The following is a 20502-nucleotide window of genomic DNA, read 5'->3' as shown; positions in this document are numbered from 1 at the left end:
CCTCCACTTCTGAAGGAGGCTCCCCGGGTTTTTTATTTTTTATTTATTTATTTATTTTTTATTTTAATTTTTTCAGGAAATGTGTAGACGTTTCAAGACAAGACAGTAATTCACACACATAAAATAAATAAATAAATAAATAAATAAAGGGTGAGCAGTTGGCGTCTCCTCCGTCATATTCCAGCGGAGGGGCCACGGGATCTGCCCGGAGGACCACCGGCTGAACGCGGCCGCCGCTCCGCCCGTCACAGCCGGGGAGGTTCGCTGTTGTGAAGCGGCCGAGGAGGAGAGTTGAGGCGGTTTCAGCGGAAACGACTTACGGTTCAACTGCCGAGTGTTTGGGGCCGGTTCACCGCCATGGTGGTCTTCAACGGGCAGCTGAAGATCAAGATCTGCGAGGCTCTGAACCTCAAGCCGACCGCCTGGTCCCTGCGCCACGCCGTCGGCCCCAAGACCCAGACCTTCCTCCTGGACACGTACATCGCCCTGAATGTGGACGACTCCCGTGTGGGTCAGACCTGCACCAAGCAGAAGACCAACAGCCCGGCGTGGAACGACGAGTTCACCACGGAGGTCCACGCCGGCCGCAGGATCGAGCTGTCCGTCTTCCACGACGCGCCCATCGGATACGACGACTTCGTGGCCAACTGCATCATCCAGTTCGAGGACATCCTGCACAACAACACCAGGCACTTCGAGGACTGGGTAAGGCTCCGGTGTGACCCCTGAAGCATGCACACACAGCCGGCACTCAAACCCCTCAGTGCAGACACAACAGTGGAAAAAAGCACTTTATCATAATCATCATTGTCATTATGGAGGTTCTTAAAAACACAGTTCCTCAGGGATCATCCTCATAGTGCTTGTTTATTTCACCAACAACCCAAAAACAATATTGATTTGATAAGAGTTAATAAGAGGACTGATGTGCTCAGAGTAGTGGGTTGTAATTATAACTTGTTTTGACCATTTCTTACTTTTCATGCTTTTTATTTTGGTCTGGCAGGAATGGGCCTCCATACTGAATTACCACATTTTACTGCTAGTCCAGTTTTACTTTTACTAAAATTCATCTGAAACAGCTGATTTATTGTTCACAGTCGATTGTCAGAAAAATATTATCATGAAATATCAAATATATTGATATTTCTCTGATTTAAACCTGAATATTTCTGCAAATCATAACATTTGAAAATGGCCAGAAAACGGAATATTTATCACCTTAGGGGCTTAAATCTTAAAACTAGTTTTTGACACTATTAGGCTACAAGAGTCAATAATGTAGAAACCATTTAACACTTAAACCATCACTTAATATTCAGAGAGCCCCGGCTCTCAGGACCCTCAAACTGGTTGGTAACTCAATATGTCCATGCAAGCTTTAACCAACAACTACTCTAGCCTGATAAATTACTTTAACCATGATAATATTTTCTGTAAAAGTAAAACTGTACTAGCAGTAAAATGTGGTAATTCAGTATGGAGGCCCATTCCTGCCAGACAAAAATAAAAAGCATGAAAAGTAAGAAATGGTCAAAACAAGTTCTGATTATGACCCACTACTCTGAGCACATCAGTCCTCTTATTAACTCTTAATTCTGGGGTAAATGTCCTGACATTGACTCAATATCTTACATCACTGACTGTGTATATGAAAGAAATGTTTTATCAACCTAATATTTTGAAATTTGATATTGTTTTGAAATGGCCACTGTCTCAAATTAGACGAGTATGGTCATAAATTCCTGCTTTGACACTACAAGTTGGACCCCACTCGAAGTTTGTAGACTTGCTCACAAGGGTCATAGTGGCTTGGAAAGGAGGTGCTAGCGACCAACCACTCACTGCTCCACCTGACAGCAGCATCATTCCTCTGTGCTCCTACTGAGCAGTGTCACTGAGCACATCTCTGAAGCTGTCAAACCCGGAGAGAGGAGGCAGATAAATCTGACTCGCGGGTCTTTGCCGGGACGTGGTGAGCCGTCCCAGATGCTGCATCGGTTGTCTCTGTCTATGACGCGCTAAAGTAAGTCGGAAGAATGAGCAACTGTTGCTCATTGCTGCTCCTGTCGCCCTATAGATCACATAAGTACAGCAATTTCTAATATATTATGTAAGGCTCTGACGATTAGTCTATTGATTGATCAGCAGTTTGGTAATCAGTTAATGGTTTAGGTCAAAATGCCAAATATTTACTCTCTCCATGGTTTCAAAATGTGAGGATTTGCAGCCTTTTTAAGTTCATGTCATTTTTAACTGAATTAAATTAACATGGCCTTTCATTTTACAGTGACGTGCACACTATCCCTGCCATGGCTGACACACAGGCTTACAGATGCACAACATGAGTTACCCCACACACACACACACACACACACACACACAAATATAGACAGTATATATCCTGTTACCTTTGTTGTGCTCTTGTTAGCCGAACTGGTGACCCACAGCAGAGCTACAAAAGAGGCAAGAGTGGGCGTGGGGCTGGCCACACACATGATACATGCAAACATACGCACGCAGCAGCATGAAGAATCTGTTCATTGTTGTCTGAACCCGCTGGAGCAGATGAATGTTTGAGTGTATTATTGATGAGGCCATCAGGTCCATTAGAGACGGAGGCAGAGAGAGTGAGAGAGAGAGAGAGAGAGAGCTGGGGAGAGAACAAGATGAAAGAGAGGCAGATGATGAAACATGAGGAGGACAGGACGGAGGAAAGAGGGTACAGCTCCCAGCGTATTCCTCACGGCGGAAATCTTAAAAGAGCAGCGACGGTCAGGGCTGCAGGAGCTGTGTGATGTTTCTCATGTTCCGACAGTAAAGGTTCAGTTCTTGACTTAAGATTTTGGAACAAGATGAAAGTGACTCTTAGTTGCCGCTGATGTTCTGGTGGCTTTAATTATCTGCTGTAGAGGTTACAGTCATATCTCAGCTCCGTTTTAGCAATCTATGAGAGATCCTGTTGAAACTCTGCACTCGTTCTTGTGAGAAAAAGACAGTGTGTTGATGTCAGATCCCTGAGTTGACACTTGTAATACTTCCAAGACATTACATTTTAAGCCTTAAGTAGTTACCTGGATTTTTCTAAAGGTCTGTAATTGATTTATAGTCAAAAGACCCTCAAACTGGTGTCGCTATCTAATCCGTTTTCATTCAGTGGAATAAAAGGAAGTTTTGATCTGTCTTCTCTGAGCTTTGCACCTTGTGCTAGTGCACATTTCAAGGCGTTCCCGTGGATATTCAACGTTAAACATGTCTTGACTTAAACTGTATCGTGCGTTATGTAATCTCAGACAAAGAAAGACTTGACAGCACATTGAAGGAACTTAACAGCCTATGCAGTTTCCCAGTGAGTAATGTTCGGTTGTGGAGTGGGTTGTCATCCTCTTCAAGAAAAAGCAGAGCCGTTGTGGAGGCTCCTGAAGCTAATGTCTCCTAGTTTTCTACAGAGCCTTAACAACTAGTGATTGTTTGACATTCCACGGACTCTGGCACTCATGAAATTTAGGGAAAATACAAACATGGCAGTTTTCTTCATGATGAATAAGGCCAGAAAAATTGAAGTCAGACTGGTTTAAAGTAGCGAAACACGATTTACTGTGATAGAGAGGAGGGACTTCCATTGAAGTCAATCCAAAAGATGCACTGTAACAGTCAAAGGAAGGTGTCTCACTCTTTCTGCCTGGTGCTGCCACTGGTGGCTGGAATCTGTACAAAACTTCAGACCGATTCAAACGGAGAAATAAAGGCGTGAATTTGCTGTTGAGACCGAACTAAACTCGTGTTAGTTCAGAATGAACAGCCTGCTGATCAACAGTCTGCCTGCAGGTCTGCTTTGCAGGGTGCAGACTCTGCTCTCAGGTCAGGACAGGATATGCATGCAAAAAATATAAAATAAAATGTGGTAGACACTTACAGTGGAAGCAATTAGCCTACTATTGTAGCTTGGTAAAAGGCAACGATTGTGCAGCTCTTCCTCAACGTTTTTGGCTGGTTGGTTAAAGACTGCTCGGTGTTGTGTCCTTAATTAATTTGAAACGACAAAAAACGGTTGGATGGTGGGTCCATGTGGGCTGTGCTGGCGTCACAAAACTTACAGAAGTCCTGACGGCTTGTTTTAAGGCTCGGTTTCTGAATATGGGCATTTCTCTCTGTTTCTCTGTAGATTGAGCATTTTGATATTTAACAAAGCACCAAGAGCAACAAGACATGGAAATCTCACTTTCCAGAATATGGAACCTTTAACTTTCTATGCTCACCTTCCTGAAAAGTCGGTGGACTGAGAGATGTTAGAGCAGGAATATAAGAATGAGAGAGAGAGAGAGAGAGAGAGAGTGTTTGGAAGTGGGCCACGTGGTTTAGCATGGATCCAGTCTATAGAGTCTAGCCTCTGTTTGTTCATCTGCCAAATTTTACTGGATTTGTAAGATGTGCTCAGAAACGTCTCTGACTCTGTCTGGTCCAGAGTCAACAAATAAAAAATGTTTTTTAAAAGTTATTCTTTCCAAATATAAAACTTATTCCACTTAAATGTACAGAGAGACCATTAATCTTCTCTTTAGTCCATTTGGGATGTTGGTCAATCACCAAAACTCATTTCTTAAATGAGAATATCTCCCTGTAATAAAGATCATCCATGATGATATTGTGAAGGGAGCTGACAGAATGCTTTTACTTTTACTTAACTTTACCATTAGGTTGATGGAGGATCACTTGGCCTCAAACCAGACTGGAAAACAGGCACTTCTGAATACAATTCCTGATTTATTTGTTATTTTTGGGCTCAGGCTAGGTCGCAGATTTTGTGTCTGTTCCCATACAAAAGTACAATTCTTGCTCCAGTGCTTCATAGCAATGTTGTGTACTAAAACATTGCTATGTTTGTAGATGTTTTACTGTTTAAATGAAAATGAGTGTGTTACTTCTATGAGCTGTACACAGGGTCACTTCCCACCTGTGTATGACAACACAGCAGGTACAGAGACTTCCCCACAGGGAAATAGTTACTCAGCACTTTGTCATTTATCATGTAGCACAAGCTCTCACTGTCTCTCTGTCACACACACCGTGGCGTATGCTTTAGTGTTATCATGGAGCAACACGGTTCTCGTCATTTATGTATGAATAAACAAAGGCGGATAAAGTCAGGGTTAGTGCTGAATCAGTCGATTACATTAAGATCATTTGGCTTAAGCACCTCTCAGTAAGCGCCTTTGAATATGGCCAGGGACAGGAAGTAGATGTCTTGGATGCGCCCTCTCAAACAAACAAACTCCCAAACACTGTAGCTTCTCCACTGTGAGGATTCAAACCCAACAGCTCGGTCTCTGGATGCTTGTGATTATTATGTTTTCACGCTTTATAGACTAAATAGTTGATTGATTAATTGAGAGAAAAATTCAGTGGAGTAGTAAGTGGCAGCTGTGTGTTAGACTGAAAGCACCTGAATGCTTTACCAGTACCTGTTGTTTCTGTCTTTCACACCCATTTTAATACTGCTTCTTATCTGATAACATTTTCCTCACTGCTGTAATCTTCTTATGTTTTTTCCTGTTAGTACAGACACACTGTGATGAGACGGTCCGGCCGACGGAGGATTTTTTCTTTGCGTCACTATCTGTGCTCACCCTTACTGTTCCTGGTGCCTAGTAACCTTGACAACACTTTTTTCTACAAAAAGTTAACGTTCAGTTGTACTGTTAGGTGTTGAATTGAGCTGAAACCCAATACTTAAATCTAAAAGTGTAATCCTCCGACTCTCTGTTGGTGTTGTTTGCTGCCATACCATTTTCATTACTGGTGCGCAATGCATCTTGGGATAGGTTGGGCCATGAACGGTCCACCTGTGGGAGCCTTCGTTGCCCAGGAAAATCATTTGAAGGGGCCTTGTATTCTCTGAATGATGTGGCCCCTGAATTGGGACACAGCTATAGACACAGGGGCCCAGCAACAGTGCATACAGTCGTCTTATTATACATTTTCAAGTGTATTTTATACTTTGCCAACTTATCTCTTGGTGTAAAATAGTCCTTTGGGTTCAAAGTTTAGGTGGAACTGAACTAATGCACAGTAGCATGGAAACAGAGGTGTCATGTGGTGTTTGTCAGAAGTGATCAGAGGCAGACATGTCTGTTGAGAGCGTGTGAACAGAAACCTTAAACCCAAGTTGTGACAAGTACCTGGTAATGAAAAAAAACAAAAACACGAAACTTAAGATGAAAGTCAAAATGTCACCGTTCTCCTGCAAGCCTGTACACGGTCTCTCAACAATCAACTTCAGCAAAATGATACCTGCTGAGCTGGTCACATTGTTAAACACACAGAGCACTGACACACACACACACACCACACACACTGTCATATTTGAGCTCATTATTCAAGTGGGCGTGAAGAACAATATGCTACGATATGAAAGTGTGTAATGGATTGTGGAAAATGCTCTGGAGGCTCAACATTGACTTGCTGAAATGACAGCATACGGGCTGTTACTATATATGGCTCCCACCATTTCACCCATTCACTGAAGTGCCCGAAGAATAAAACGTGTGCACACTTGTAAGATTTACAACTGTATGCAAGCAATTATCCCACTTGACAATGCGGAGAGCTTTAATTTTCTCAGTCATGTGGGAGAGGCGTACTGTTCCCTGACACTCCAGTGCATTTCCTGCCTGACGAGCAATTCCACAGGATCATGCGTTGGTTGTTCCTGTGGCTCTCACAATTCATTAGCAGGGCACTGTATCAAACCTCAGCCCTGCATTGAGACCAACTGTAGCAGCAAGTGTTAAAAACGTTCATGTACTGAAAGCTGGCATCAGATGTCTGGTGAGGTTTGAAATATTGTTTTTTTTTTTGTTTGTTTTTTGTTTTTTATTCAACTAGTCCCTGATTTAAATTTTTTTAAATGGTAATTTTAGCTTGTTTAATAAAGCCAAAGTTTTGCAGAAAAACTGTTAATGTTAATTAACATTAATTATAAAAAAAAAAAAACGTGTGTGTTGGAACTGGAGGGCAGATATTTTTTTTAATTGATACCTACTCACAGGAAGACATTATAAAATGCATGTTTTCATCTCCTACACCTAATAATTTTATCAATAAATACCTTAAACTGGGGATGTTGCATAGAATTGGGCCGATATTCGATAATATTGTGATATTTCCCTCCCTATGTTAGGTTTTTCATAATATTTCTTTTGCAGTTTTGCCGTGCTGCAGAGTCCAACCCTCATTTACTCTACATTGTACTTTGGCATGTGAAAAATAAATCTTTGAACTGCTGTTTAGTGGCAGCATTGCTTATACCTGAAACATAGATATACAAATATACAAAAATATATTAACTAAACTATATATTATAAATAAAACACCTTAAACATGAAATACAATAATAGAATTATATATTAAAAAAAGAACTGAAGATACTGAACTGAGAGATTACATTTTTGTTGTTTGTGTTGCACCACAAAATGTAAAGTGTAATATCTAAATCACAGAAGCTGCAATTTTTTTGATAAAGGTAAAATGTGTCACATTATACGTTACAATTATAGGCCCCGCCCTACAAATCGTATTGTCCAGATAGAGGAACATGCATGTTTGGTACAAGTCCCCACAAAAATCACATCATCATTATTTTTACATATTTTTCAGTGAAAATGAAATGCAAAACTGGCCACTCCACCTGAAACGGTGTCTTATATTACAATTGCAATATCGTTTAGCCCCAGTAAGGAACACAAAACACAGAAGCACCAAAGAAAATACCTATGGACAGTCCTGACGTTGTGATCCAATGAATCACAGAAAAAAAAGGAAAACCAACAAAACTTTCTCTTTGTCTTGCAGTGACCTGAGCTTTAAAGTAACAGGCCTCATTCCAGCTGGTGTCTGATAGGTAAAAGGACTTCTAATGAGCCTGTATTATTTCCAGTTAGACCAGTAAAATCCAGCAAATATCAGCCTGATTCTGGGCTTCTGGCTGAGACTGAGAGAAAAAGGAGGAGAAGGAGAAGAGAAATAAGAATGCAGTGACTGATGGTCATTAGACATGAAAGGGGGATCAGATTCCCTAAATCTGCCAGGAATCTTTGCTCTTCTCTGAACAGTGATTTCATGTGTAGGCAGCCGCCTTGTTAGAACTTGTCATTGAAGAAAGAGGCGAGAAGAGAGAGAGAGAGAGAGAGAAAACAAGTGTTTGATTTTACTACACAACAGGCAGCGAGAGAGGGGAGGGAGAGACGGACGGACGAGAACAAGACAGGGTGTTGAAGTAAGCTGTCTAGTTTTGAATGGCCGAATGAGGGGAGGGATGGAGGGGGGAGGAGGGAGGGTTGGACAGTGTTTGATCTTGCCATGATGATTTTACAAATTAATTTAATCAAAGCTCGTCCTACATCTGTTGAAATGTTCAAAAACATGTTTTTTCCAATCAACAACAGCAGTGAAAGGAATGCTGGGATCATAATTTTTTCAACTAAATGTTTTGTGGTTGCATAAAAGCATGAATCATAAGTTTGAAAGATTTTATTTGCAATCTTAGAAGGATCAGTCATGTAACCCTGATTTATACTGAAGTGCCAGTAGTTGCATTTAGCATGTTTCAGCTCGTAATTTATGTATAGTTAACATCACACGTAGTCAGTCAAACCTGCTAAATCTTTACATTTCACAAAACTGTTGAAACTTGTTTGAGTTGTGTAATCCATCCATTCAGTCAGTCTGAATTAATGCTGTCTGCAGATTTGATATGTTTTGAATCAGGTTTTGCAGAACAGACTCTCACTAAATCAAAATGTATTAAACAACTACAAAAGTGCTTTTTCAATAGATTTTTTGTTACCTTGACATTTACAGTATTCAGTCCTGAATTATACTTTCACACAGGCTTTCACACAGCCTTAAAGCCATGTGAACTGGAGCAAAGATATAAAGTAGGGCAAGTGTGTGTGTGTGTGTGTGTGTGTGTGTGTTTACGTGTGTGTATGTGTGTGTGTAGTCCAGGTATTACTCATGTTGTGGGGACCTGAAGCTGTTCACACAGTTGCATTATGGGAACCAAAAGCAAATCCCCTTAATGTGCATTTTTTTTAATGCAGCGTTCTTTTCGGTCTGAACCAATCATGCAGAGTAGGTAACTGTCTGGGGACTGTTTTTGTAATTTGATTTATTAAAGGTCCACAGAGAAATGCACACAGCCTGTATTCAGAACCTGAGCCATAAAACCAGCCATCAGGACTTCTGTAACTTTGTGATGTCACAACAAAGCAGTCACTGCTCTCAGCCATGCCCCAAGACCCGCCCACCTGGACCCACCATCCAACCTTACAGGATTTGGCTTCTCTGAGTGTTTGCCTGAAATCTGCTATATTTTTAATCAATCACTCAGAAAAAAGTCAGCCAATCAGAAGAGAGGCTCGGAGTCTCTCTTCTGATTGGCTCACTGACCTGTTGTTACTAGAGCTCCAGAGAGAGGCCTGAGAGAGGAGATGTAAAACAACACAGAGATGGTTTTTGTTTCTGAAAACCATAAATATATCTTCTTATGGATATTAACACTTCAAATAAAACTCAGGAAAAGTGTAACATATGGGACCTTTAAAGTGAGGCCACGTTTTAGTGTTGTGGTAAGGTTAGCTTTAGTTTAAGATTCGGTTAAACGTTAGGGTTCGGCAAGTAGTAGTTGTGGTTTAGTTTAGAGTAAGTCTCTATAATGTCCTCGGAAGTCATGGAGACATTACTGTGTGTGTGTGTGTGCATGTGCGTGTGTGTGAGAGAGAACCCCGAAACTGGTTTCGGTTAGCATTAATCTGACAACATGAAAATGCTGCTTCTTGAATCCACGGCAGTGTGACTCAGGCAAATATGACAGTGCCTGTTTTCCTCTGTCTGCTCGTTGTGCATAAACTGACATTTTTCAGATGTAACTAGCAGGTGCTCGACAGGGACAAGTGTTGGAAAGGAGATGTTGTGCAGACAGAGGAAGGACATGAACAGATATCATTTGCCCTGTGATGCTTTAGTCACAACTCTTCTAATGATTAATTTTTTTGAAGTGGTCTTCACATAAGTACTTCCCTGTCAACACACATCCCAATCAGGTCAGAAGAGATACAGTACTTCACATAATTGGTTGTTTCTTTAAAGAGCTAAACACAGGGAACAAAACAATACTTTCATTTCTGTCGCTTTTTCCTGTGCTTCTCTCTTTTGTTCCTTCTCTCTCACCGTATCTCTGGCTCTCCCTCCACTTGTACCATCCTCACATCGATTCTGAGTCACTGTGCCAAGTGGATTAAACCAGCAGCTTTTGCCACAACCAGTTGTCTTTTGCAAAACGTCTTCAAAGACATTACATTTGTACCCAAGAAGTGAGCGTCAAGCTTGTGCGCTCCACGGCTGTAAGAACAATGTAAATCATTCATGCCTGTTGGGATAGGCTGTTTGTGGTTAGAGCACAGGATCAGCAGTTGATTCACTTTTTCGTTTGATGATACTTTGGGCAGATTAGATGCTCTTCAAAGGCTGAGAGGTGGCTGAGGGAAGCTCTGTGTGTCTTAAATGCAGCACAAACAAACAAGCGATATGGGATCTAGAAATTGTTTTCAATCCAACATTAACTTTGCCCAGACGGCAACGATTTGGCCCACATCATCTTCGCTCAAGTGCCTCATTAAAGTTTTATTGTATTTTGTTTTTAATTGCATGCATTAAAGATATTGACATTCCTTTTTGTACCTGCATTAGGTCGTGAGTGTTATCCTAGTTCCTAGTTATCTGACGTATATTATTGGCACAGTGTCAGAACATGTAGCCAAAGTACAGTCTAACTCAGATTCTCTTAATTTCCAAGGTATAGCTATGTCTAATTATTTTAACTGGACATTACATTATTATCTTAACTTGTTCTGGTAGTAAAATGATTATTGATTTATTCTTGAAGTCATTTTTTAAAAGGTAAATGCAAAACCTTTACTGGTTCTAGCTCCACAAATGTGAGGATTTGCTGCTTCTCTCAGTTGCATGGAAGTGCAAATGAAAAGTATTTGGGTTTTGGGCTGTTTGTTGGACAAACAATATCAAGCCATCACATAAAGCTCAGGAGCTCATTTTATAGGCTGAACTACTTATCAAATCATATTGTAATTGATATATGAGTCAATAATGACAGTAATCATTAGGCTTGGGCCGATATTCACTAATATTGAATATCGCGATATTTCCCACCATATGTGATACATGTATGTTGTTTATTTATTTATTTTGCAGTTTTACAATTTGCACAGTCTGCCCTGCTGCCGAGTCTGACCCTCATTTCACTGAGCCAGGGATTCATCCGGGGGACGGGGTGCAGAGAGCCAGAGTTTGCATTAGCACAGCCACTAACACTGTGTCAGCCACTGAAAGTTACAAGCATAAACAAATAAAAGATGCTAACTATGCTAATCATTCTGATAGCCTACCTCTGCTAGTCTCTGATTCAGGCTCCTCATCTTAGTCTGGGCCTGACTGAGGCTCAAACATGTGGCTGAGTCTCTCTGATGTTTCCTCCTTTAACCATCTTTTTTTTTTTTTTTTTTTAAAGATATTTTTTTGGGCATTTTTTGCCTTTATTGACAAGACAGTAGAGAGTGACAGGAAAGGGGCAGAGAGAGAGAGAGAGAATGACACGCAGGAAAGAGTCGGGCCGGTCGGGAGTCGAACCGGCGCTCAGCTGCTAAGAGCATCCGCTCATGTGGTACGTGCCCTAACCACTCCGCCATCGGGCCACCCCTCCTTTAACAATCTTGATGCTCTCTGCTCTTTCATCTGTCAAACTAGCAGCGCTCACAAGGCCTGATCCAGATTTCTCTGAGAGTAGATGTGCTTCCTGCCCAAGTTTTTTTTTTTTTTTTTTTTTTTTACTTTTTTATGTGTGAAAACGATCAAAATATTATCATAGCAGAGTTATTTTACATAAGTTAAAACATGTCTGGAGGGAAACTTTAACATTTTGGATATTGCCTACGCCTGCTATTTATTAGTTGCAGCCAATATTTATTGCAAAATTATTATTGGTACACCTCCTATCATGTGTGTTGCTCAGTCTGATAATATATAAAGAGACAGAATTATAATACACTAAACAAACAGCTGAAATACACATCTAAGATAAATGCATCTCCGATTTTAAGTGTCAGTGCTCTGGTTGCCAGCTTTCTCGCTCCCAGCCGGGGCTGTAACACTGTCAGTGTGATGTTGCAACTGTGACAAAGCCAGATTGCTGTGCGGTTGCCCCGTGGTTAGAAGCGTCAACGATCGCGGTTCTGCTGCTGGAGCTGATGGCGGAGACGGAAAGGAAAAAGTCTGCTGAGACAGAGAAAACGCAAGCTCAGCTTTGACGGATGATGTAACAAGCGTGACACATTGAAAAGTTTCATGTTAATAAGGGACGTCCCCCTGTCGCTGGAGCAGTTACTGTATGTGTTCAGTCATCCGAGGAATGTGGAGCGCTCCACTGCTCCACTGCAGTTTGTAATTGAGCTTTTGTTCTAATGCAAAGACACTTGTGCACCAGAAAGGTCAAAGCACAAGAGCAGCGTTTTGGGCCTGGCAGTGGTTTCCTGTCTTGCTCAAAGGCACATCAACGAGACACAGCCATTCAGTGAAGCTACGTGCTTCATAGCTTTGATTAAAAACACTAGAAATTAAGAGTGGTATTTTCAAATTGTAAGAGCTGCGATTTTAAACATATGTAACTAAACTGATCGACCCCTTTGCGCAAAATTACTATATATAAATAGATGATATTAATCTCATAGCCAGTAGAGATTATACCAAGGTTTCCCTGTATTACAGTAAAACTGGATGTATTGTTGCCATTGTTGTAAAGTAATGAGCAGAACTATGTTGTGCCAGTTTTGGATTTTTGTGAGTTTTGTTTCAATGTAATGATGAATCTTAATTTGTCAGGTTTTTGATTGACTGGAAATTCTCCTCTGGTTTCTTTTACTCATGTTACACAGAATTTACTTCAAAGGGAAATATTTGCGATTTCCTGTTCATGACTTCACACACATTTCAGCCAACTGCTGTGTCAGTCAGGTTAAACAATGTCTTAACATTGTGAAGAAAGTTGATTTTTCTGGATTAAGTGACAACCTGTTGCCACATAAAATGTCAGCAGTATCCGGCTGTGGCTCAGGAGGCAGAGCGGGTAGTCCACTGGCCCCTACTGGCCTGGTGTAACTCTGTTGGGATAGATACTGAACACCAAATTGCCCCAGAAGGCTGTTCCGTCAGTGTGTGAATCTGATGTGTGGGTGGGTGAATGTGTGATGTATTGTAATGCGCTTTGAGTGGTCTCTAAGATTAGAAAAGTGCCATATAAATTCATCCTTACGGCTCATCAGTGACATATCAAAACCTTTAGTTACATGGTCAAATATCAGTGACCAGCAGTTTGTTATTATCAACAAACACAGCAGCACTGAACCTGTGGATTATCTTTGTCAATCTTGATTATCTTTATCAAAATGTTTGGTACAAGCTTAGTCGAGCTTGTTTAACACTGCGTACTGCTGACCATAAATACAGAACAGGAGCGACGAGCACCTGGATGTAACCTTACGTCCGACCTTAAAGTTGCACCACTTAGACTTAAGCCCTGTACATGTTGTGCCTGGGTGCAACTTCTACATCTAGTATGGAGCAGTTGTAAGTTGGAAAGTCAGACTGGTATCCATGGTAATAATAACAGGGAAAATATTAATCCCACCCAGGAGGAAAAACAATGACGGCAAAGCGTCTTGTTCACAGAATAAATAATTAAAGGGTATTAAGATGAGACAGGCCGATCTGTGATTGGACGAACCCACTGGACGTCTGTTTGGACAGTGAGATGACACAGAGGTTTCACTTCGCTCAGACAAGCTCTGAGCTAATGGAGGAGCTCTACGCTCAACTGCAGCATCAGACAGAAAGGCAGTGCTGTCCCCGCCCTGCAGCTGCTGACAAACGCAGCCTCTCAAAATACTGTGGGCGATATGACTGATGCACATCAGACAACTGCAGCAACAATGTCCGGCTATTAGAAAAGTGTCCTTGCATCTCCAGCTCCGCCTTAAGCATTATATCCACCCACCCACCCAGTGCATTCAACTCTTTATGTTTTCTTATTTCATTACAAGTAAAACTCATTTTCCTTTTCTTTATCCAGATCTCGCAGCTTGTTTGAAGGTAGAGGTTAGAGTGAAGTGTGTTGCTTAGCAACAATGACCACTTTGTGTGTGTTCATGTGAGTTAGTCAGGTTTGGTGCACTTTGGTGTAAATTCAGATCTCAGAGTCAGGTGTAGCTAAGACCGGCGTAACAGTTAAGACCTAGACCAGCTGGTGCACTCCTCTCCTGGAGTTTATCAAAAGTAATCACAGTTTTAAAAACAGTTTTTTCATTTGTTCAGTCATACCTTCCTGTTTGGTTTTGGAACTGAAAAGATCAGGTGGACCTTCACTCTCTTGTTTAAAGCACTTCACTGTTTTCCTTGCCGTCCAGTTTGGTTTCCTTCAGCCTCTGTAAACTCTCATGCAGATGGAGAAGAGGAAGAGCTCAGGCCTGCTCTCGTCCTGACCCTGTTTCCCTACGGGCTGTAGTAGAGGGGTGTCCTCCCTGCAGACTGAAGGAAACAGGGGCAGGACTGTGTGTGTACATGTGTGTGTTTATGTGAGTGCGTGAGTCTAAAAATAGAGGCAGTGTGTTTGAGTCACACGGTAGGCCCTACTTCCTGTTTTCACTGTCCAAGTTTACTTCCCAGAGAAAGAAGGGAAGAGGGAGAGAGATGTCTCCCCAGGTACTCCCCCCCACCCCCCCGTAGCCTCCGTTATCCTTCGTTTATCCGCCGTCCTGTCCGTGTACAGTGTGTGACTTACAGTACGGTACAGTAGGACACAGTTGCACAGATATGTGAGGAATTTGAGATGAAGAAATCCGCTGCGAGTGCTTTTCCTGCTGCCGCTGTCAGCACCACTTAGCATAAACACAACTTTTCACAGCGACAGAAATGAGATAAGACAAACTGTTGCGCAGCAGCTGTTATTGTTCACTCGGAGATGTGATTCATTAAGACATCACAAGTCAATTTTGGTGATTTGGTGAATCTCGTCTATTTCTAATGAAGACTCCTGCAGTTTTTGCCTCGTCTCTCATTGCTTCCTGTCTCTCTTGTCTATTGTAAACTGATGGATGGAAGTTTAGACCTGTGCTTTCAGGCTGAGGCACAAAACATTTAATATTTAAACCGGCATTCAGAGAGCATGACCCACACAGTAGTCAGCACACTCTTCCAAATCTTCTGAAATACAGTTTTTCTGACTAATTCAAAAATTGAATATGCAATGTTAAAACACACAGTGATCGAGCATCAAGTGTTTTATTGTATGTGTTTGATCATAGTTCATGAGACAAGATGGAAAATGTTCCACTCTTGCAGTTTGAATTAAACCTTTGAAACAGTTTTCATCTTTTCAGAGTTTCTCGTTGCTTTTGCAAAGTCTGTCAACAAAAGTATTTTAAAAAATGGACCAGAAGACATGAACTCCTGCTGTAGATATACTAACTGTTCATTCAAAAATGTCATGGGGTTGCGTACCCAGCGCTCATCTGTCGCTCTGAGGCTTTGGATGATGAATGGTGTCATCACATGCAGCAGTAATCCAATGTAATGGTGGTTTGGATTTTTGTCAACTAACAAAATTGAAGTGCGTTTGATTTCTTAGCCTGTGTCCAATCTTAAGGACTTATTGTTCTGACTTTAAATCCACTTTGGCTCGCAAAGTCAGGCCAGCAATCAGGGTCAAACTGAGAACCAAAATCCTGATCTTTCACCAGACTCATCTGAGACACAGAAATTATCTCATTTCATCTTCCGCAATGTGATGATTTGCTGTTTCTTGTTATGTTTGTAAAGTGAATATCTTTGGTTTTAGGCTGTTAGATAAAATAAAGACAAAATCATCTTGGACTCTGGGGAAAAAGCAATGAATATTTTCTATAATTTATTCTAAAATTTCTGCCATATTTCATAGGCAAAGCAATTAATCTATTAATTTTGAAAACACGATTAATTGCTGAATGAATAATCATTAATTTACAGCCCTAGAATTTAGCATCTCCAGGGAGAAATCCAGATAAATCACCTGGAAAACTCATAGTGGGATACGACCATGAGTGATGATAGCTTTACCAGTTACCTCCCCTGCTTAATTTATCAGGGAGACATTTGCAAGTTGTTAATGAGGAAGTGTCATGTCAGCCTAAACATATTCAAGAGAATAAAGGCGCTGATGTGATATTAGCTTTGACCAGAGAGTGTGTGAGAAAGCTACACACAGAGTCAGAGCCTCAGAAATGTTAACAATGAGCCTCAGCAATGCCCTGTGAGTACTGACATACTGTACAGCACAGAGGTATAAATACTTCACATCGCTTATGTAACAATTCTAAATACGTTTATAAATCATAATTTGGAGCAGGGAGGTGAAACATCTGTGGAATGTCTGTAACGTAAATCTCCGGTGAGCTCCACACGCCAGAATTAAACTTAGTAAGGAGCCGTCTTCATTTCCTCACAAACAGGATGAGAGGGGAGAAAACACCCTGTCATTCTACTCACCACACACACTCACACACACGCACACACACGCACACACCCACATTCATTACACACAAAAACAAAAACAGACATACAGCACCAGATGGATCATTTCATGATAATTGCTAATGGACAGCCACTTGGAAGCACATTTAATCCTGTCCCGTTTTTCCAGACTAAAGATTAGAGCTGCAACATTAAGATAATCAACCAACTAGTCAATCAGATGGAACTTATACGGACATTTTAAAATTTATTGATCAGTTGAGGAACTAACAAGCAGATTGATCAATGATGAAAGTAATTGGTGGATGCAGCCTTAATGAAAACACCTACATGCTGATGATGTAGAAAAATAGCAGGTTAACTGTTGTATGGGTGTGGATGAGCTAATGAGCACAGTGCATATTTTTCCTTTAGGTGTCATGAGGTTTAATACTGAATGCAACATGATCAACACTATACTGTCTGTTATTTACATAGACAGTTTGTCTTTTATCGTCTTTTATGTCGTATAAAGTGAGATTTTCATGTCTTTATTGATTATAAAGCAGGTCTAGGTTCTATATTAATACTGTGAAAGTATCAAAGCCTCAGTCCACAGAGAAATGCACACAGCCTGTATTCAGAAACTGAGCCTTAAAACAAGCCATCAGGACTTCTGTAACTTTGTGATGTCACAACTATGCCCCAAAGCCCAGCTCACCTGGACCCTCCATCCAAGTGTTTACCTGAAATCTGCTTTATTTTTATTTGATCACTCACAAAACAGTCAGCCAATCAGAAGAGAGGCTCAGTCTTTCTTCTGATTGGCTGACTGACCTGCTGGTGCTACAGCTTCAGAGAGAAGCCTGAGAGAGGAGACGTAAAACTACACTGAGATGGTTCTTGGTTCTTAAAACAGTATTTAGGTTCCATGATATGTTGGATATTCACTTTTACAGCCACACTACGTGCAAATATCACTCATACGAGCAGAATTTGTCTGTAAGTGGCTGGAGAGATGATTTCAAACATTCACTGGTTTCTACCTTCACTTCAGTTCCCCCACACGTCCTCCTGTCTGTCCCTGTGTGTGAGGATCAGTGGGTCTGTAGCTGTAGGTCTGTCTGAGGATACATGCAGCCACATGATTCCAGCTTGACTAAGGCTCATGTGATACTGTAAAAGCTTTGGGACAGCTCTGTGTGTGTGTGTGTGTGTGTGTGTGTGTGTCTCCCGGAGGAATGCGTCTCAGTGTGATTAGGTTAAAATGAAACTCATTAAGCTTCAGTTGACAACATGTGACGTGGATAATTGAATCTTTGAATTAACCTCAGTCAGAGATATGAAAGAGTAAAAATCCTGAAGGTGCCTGAACATGCTCGGAGGCCCTCCTTTTTCTGGGGCACCTGATGACCTTGTTGCTATGGCGACCATTCAAGCGGCAAAATAAACAACACAAACAAACAGAATATTCACACTACCTTGACTCGAGGAAGGTCGCCTGCTTCCCTTCACATCGGCTGGTAAACATGCAGCTGCAGTTGAACTGAGCTCACCGCAGAGCTTATGCTAATAAATTTAGCATCAGTCATTAACATCTGTACATCAGGTGGTCTGACATGAAGCATAGTGACAACTCTCCGTCAAACAGACTTGTCATGGAGGTCCTCCAATTTCCACCATAGTTGACAACCCAAACAGGACTGTGCTCACTTCTCTTCCTCTTTTAAAAAACTAAGAGATTTTCCTTGATGGTTCTAAAGTTCAGATCATGGCTGGATTCACCTTTTGGGGAACCCCTGGGAAAAATTTGCTACCAGGTCCTTTGCAAAATGAGGTAATAATTCAGGACTGACCTAAGTGGATATTGTACTTGAGTTGTGTGAATTCCTTGATAAAATGAATTAAAGGTCCCATATTTTACACTTTTCCAGTGTTTTATTTGAAGTGTTGATCTCCATAAGAAGATATATTTATGGTTTTAAGAACCAAAAACCATCTCAGTGTAGTTTTACATCTCCTCTCTCAGGCTTCTCTCTGGAGCTCTAGTAAAAACAGGACAGTCAGCCAATCAGAAGAGAGACTCAGAGAGACTCTGAGCCTCTCTTCTGATTGGCTGACTTTTTTCTGAGTGATCAAATAAAAATATGTCATTTCAGGTAAACACAGAAACAGAAACCAAGGTTGGATGGTGGGTCCAGGTGGGCGGGGCTTGGGGCACGGCTGAGAGTGGTGACAGCTTTGTTGTGACATCACAAAGTTCCAGAAGTCCTGACGGCTCGTGTTAAGGCTCAGTTTCTGAATACAGGCCGTGTGCATTTCTCTGTGGACTGAGGCTTTGATACTTTCCCAGTATAAATACAGAACATAAACCTGCTTTATAATCAAAAAATCAGCGTCATGTGGTGCGTTCAAGGCCTCGATGCAGGGCCACCTGTGTTCTGCAGTCTGGTGTGTACAAAGTCCAAACAGACCCAATATAAATCTTTAAGAAGAGCTAATGGTGGACTAATGCTTCTGGTATGTTTTGAGTGTGTGTGTGTGTGTGTGTGTGTGTGTGTGTGTGTGTGTGTGTGAGTGCAAAAACTAAATTGCACAGTATACAAGGGAACTGGCAAAAGATCAGGTTACAGTATCAGCTAGTGTGTGTAGTGTATGTGTGTGTGTGTGTGTGTGTGTGTGTGTGTGTGTGTGTGTGTGTGTGTAGTGTATGTGTGTGTGTGTATACACTTGTGCACAGGATGATGTGTTTATGTTGCTGTTTTATAGTAGATGAGGCCAAGTTATGGTGTAAATGTTAGCATCAATGTAACTTGTATGCCTTTGTGTTATCTTATAGGTGAGTTAGCGTGTGTGTGTGTGTGTGTGTGTGTATGTGTGTGCGTGGGTGTGTAGGTGGCTGTACGTAGTAGAAGCAGATGGGTGTGTGGGCGGTCTCTTCCACTCTCCTCCCCTCGTGCTGAGAGCGAAGGAGCAGTAAAGATGAATACTGTGACAGTGCTACAGAGGAGATGAACGTATTGAGAGCAGCTTTTCCTGCTCACTGCTGCCAGTGAAAGTGTTAGTGAACAACATTTCACTTCACTGTAGTCATTTTATTAGTTAGCATTTAGCACTTCTGGTTCCCTCGTCCTGAAGTCTGTGGTTTGTTTTTTTTTTGGCTGAAATAAGGTCTGTGGTTAACACAAGCTCTAGAGATTTTCATGTTTTATTCTACGACATAAAATATGTCAGTAAATACCCCCTTTGTGATTCTTTAAGCTTTTATGTCTCTTACAAAAGGCTGGTCACTTTTGTAAAAGAGGTCAGAGCTAAATCAAACTACAAGCTGAAGTTTAGTGGTGGTGATGTTGAAGTCATGTGACCGTGGTGTAGTTGGTTTATAGCAGAAGTAAAACATTAGTGTTTTACTTCTGCTGATTGTATTTAGGCTTCAAACATCATGAAGTGGTGTCATTAGTGAAGAGGATCCTGCTGAACAAAACATGTTTATCACAGAGTTTATTTTCCAAAAGCTGATGTAAAACTCCCAGTGGCTGTTAAACCAGTGTGAAGCCAACTTCGGGGTTGGTCTACAAAAATACGTCATCCCTGCAGCACTCTATTGGTTTGAGTGTGTGTGGTTTTGTTATAGTATACACATTGAGCTCTAATAAGCTGAAGCTGCGATCATAAACTTTATTTTATTTTATTACGTGTGTGTGCTCAATTTTTCTTTTGATGTTTTCAATTTGCCGTTTATGTTGTTTTCATCTTTCACTTTCATCCTTCATTGTGATCCGCTCTTTTTTCGCCTCAGTTAACTGGAGCCCATCCTTCAGCTTATCACATGTTTTACAGAAATGTCAGATTTGTCAGAACAAAATGTCCCTCAGAGCACATATCTTA

At 41.2% G+C, this 20502-nt stretch overlaps 1 protein-coding gene across 1 annotated transcript in view; it reads left to right on the top strand.

The window, feature by feature from the left end:
* LOC139622577 (protein kinase C epsilon type-like) overlaps nt 1–20502 on the top strand; it is a 76512-nt gene that overhangs the window by 414 nt on the left and 55596 nt on the right. The window contains exon 2 of the mRNA XM_071479956.1: nt 185–705. Within this exon, the coding sequence (XP_071336057.1) occupies nt 358–705 (348 nt within the window). The 5' untranslated portion in view covers nt 185–357. The remainder of the gene's footprint in view (nt 1–184; nt 706–20502) is intronic.

The sequence above is a fragment of the Trachinotus anak genome, unplaced genomic scaffold (assembly GCF_046630095.1).
Source record: "Trachinotus anak isolate AG129_WGS33_773 ecotype Australia unplaced genomic scaffold, CSIRO_AGI_Tana_v1 ptg000007l, whole genome shotgun sequence".
Taxonomy (NCBI): Eukaryota; Metazoa; Chordata; class Actinopteri; order Carangiformes; family Carangidae; genus Trachinotus; species Trachinotus anak.
The sequence above is the reverse complement of the archived record's forward strand: the minus strand, read 5'-3'. Positions and strand labels throughout refer to the sequence as shown.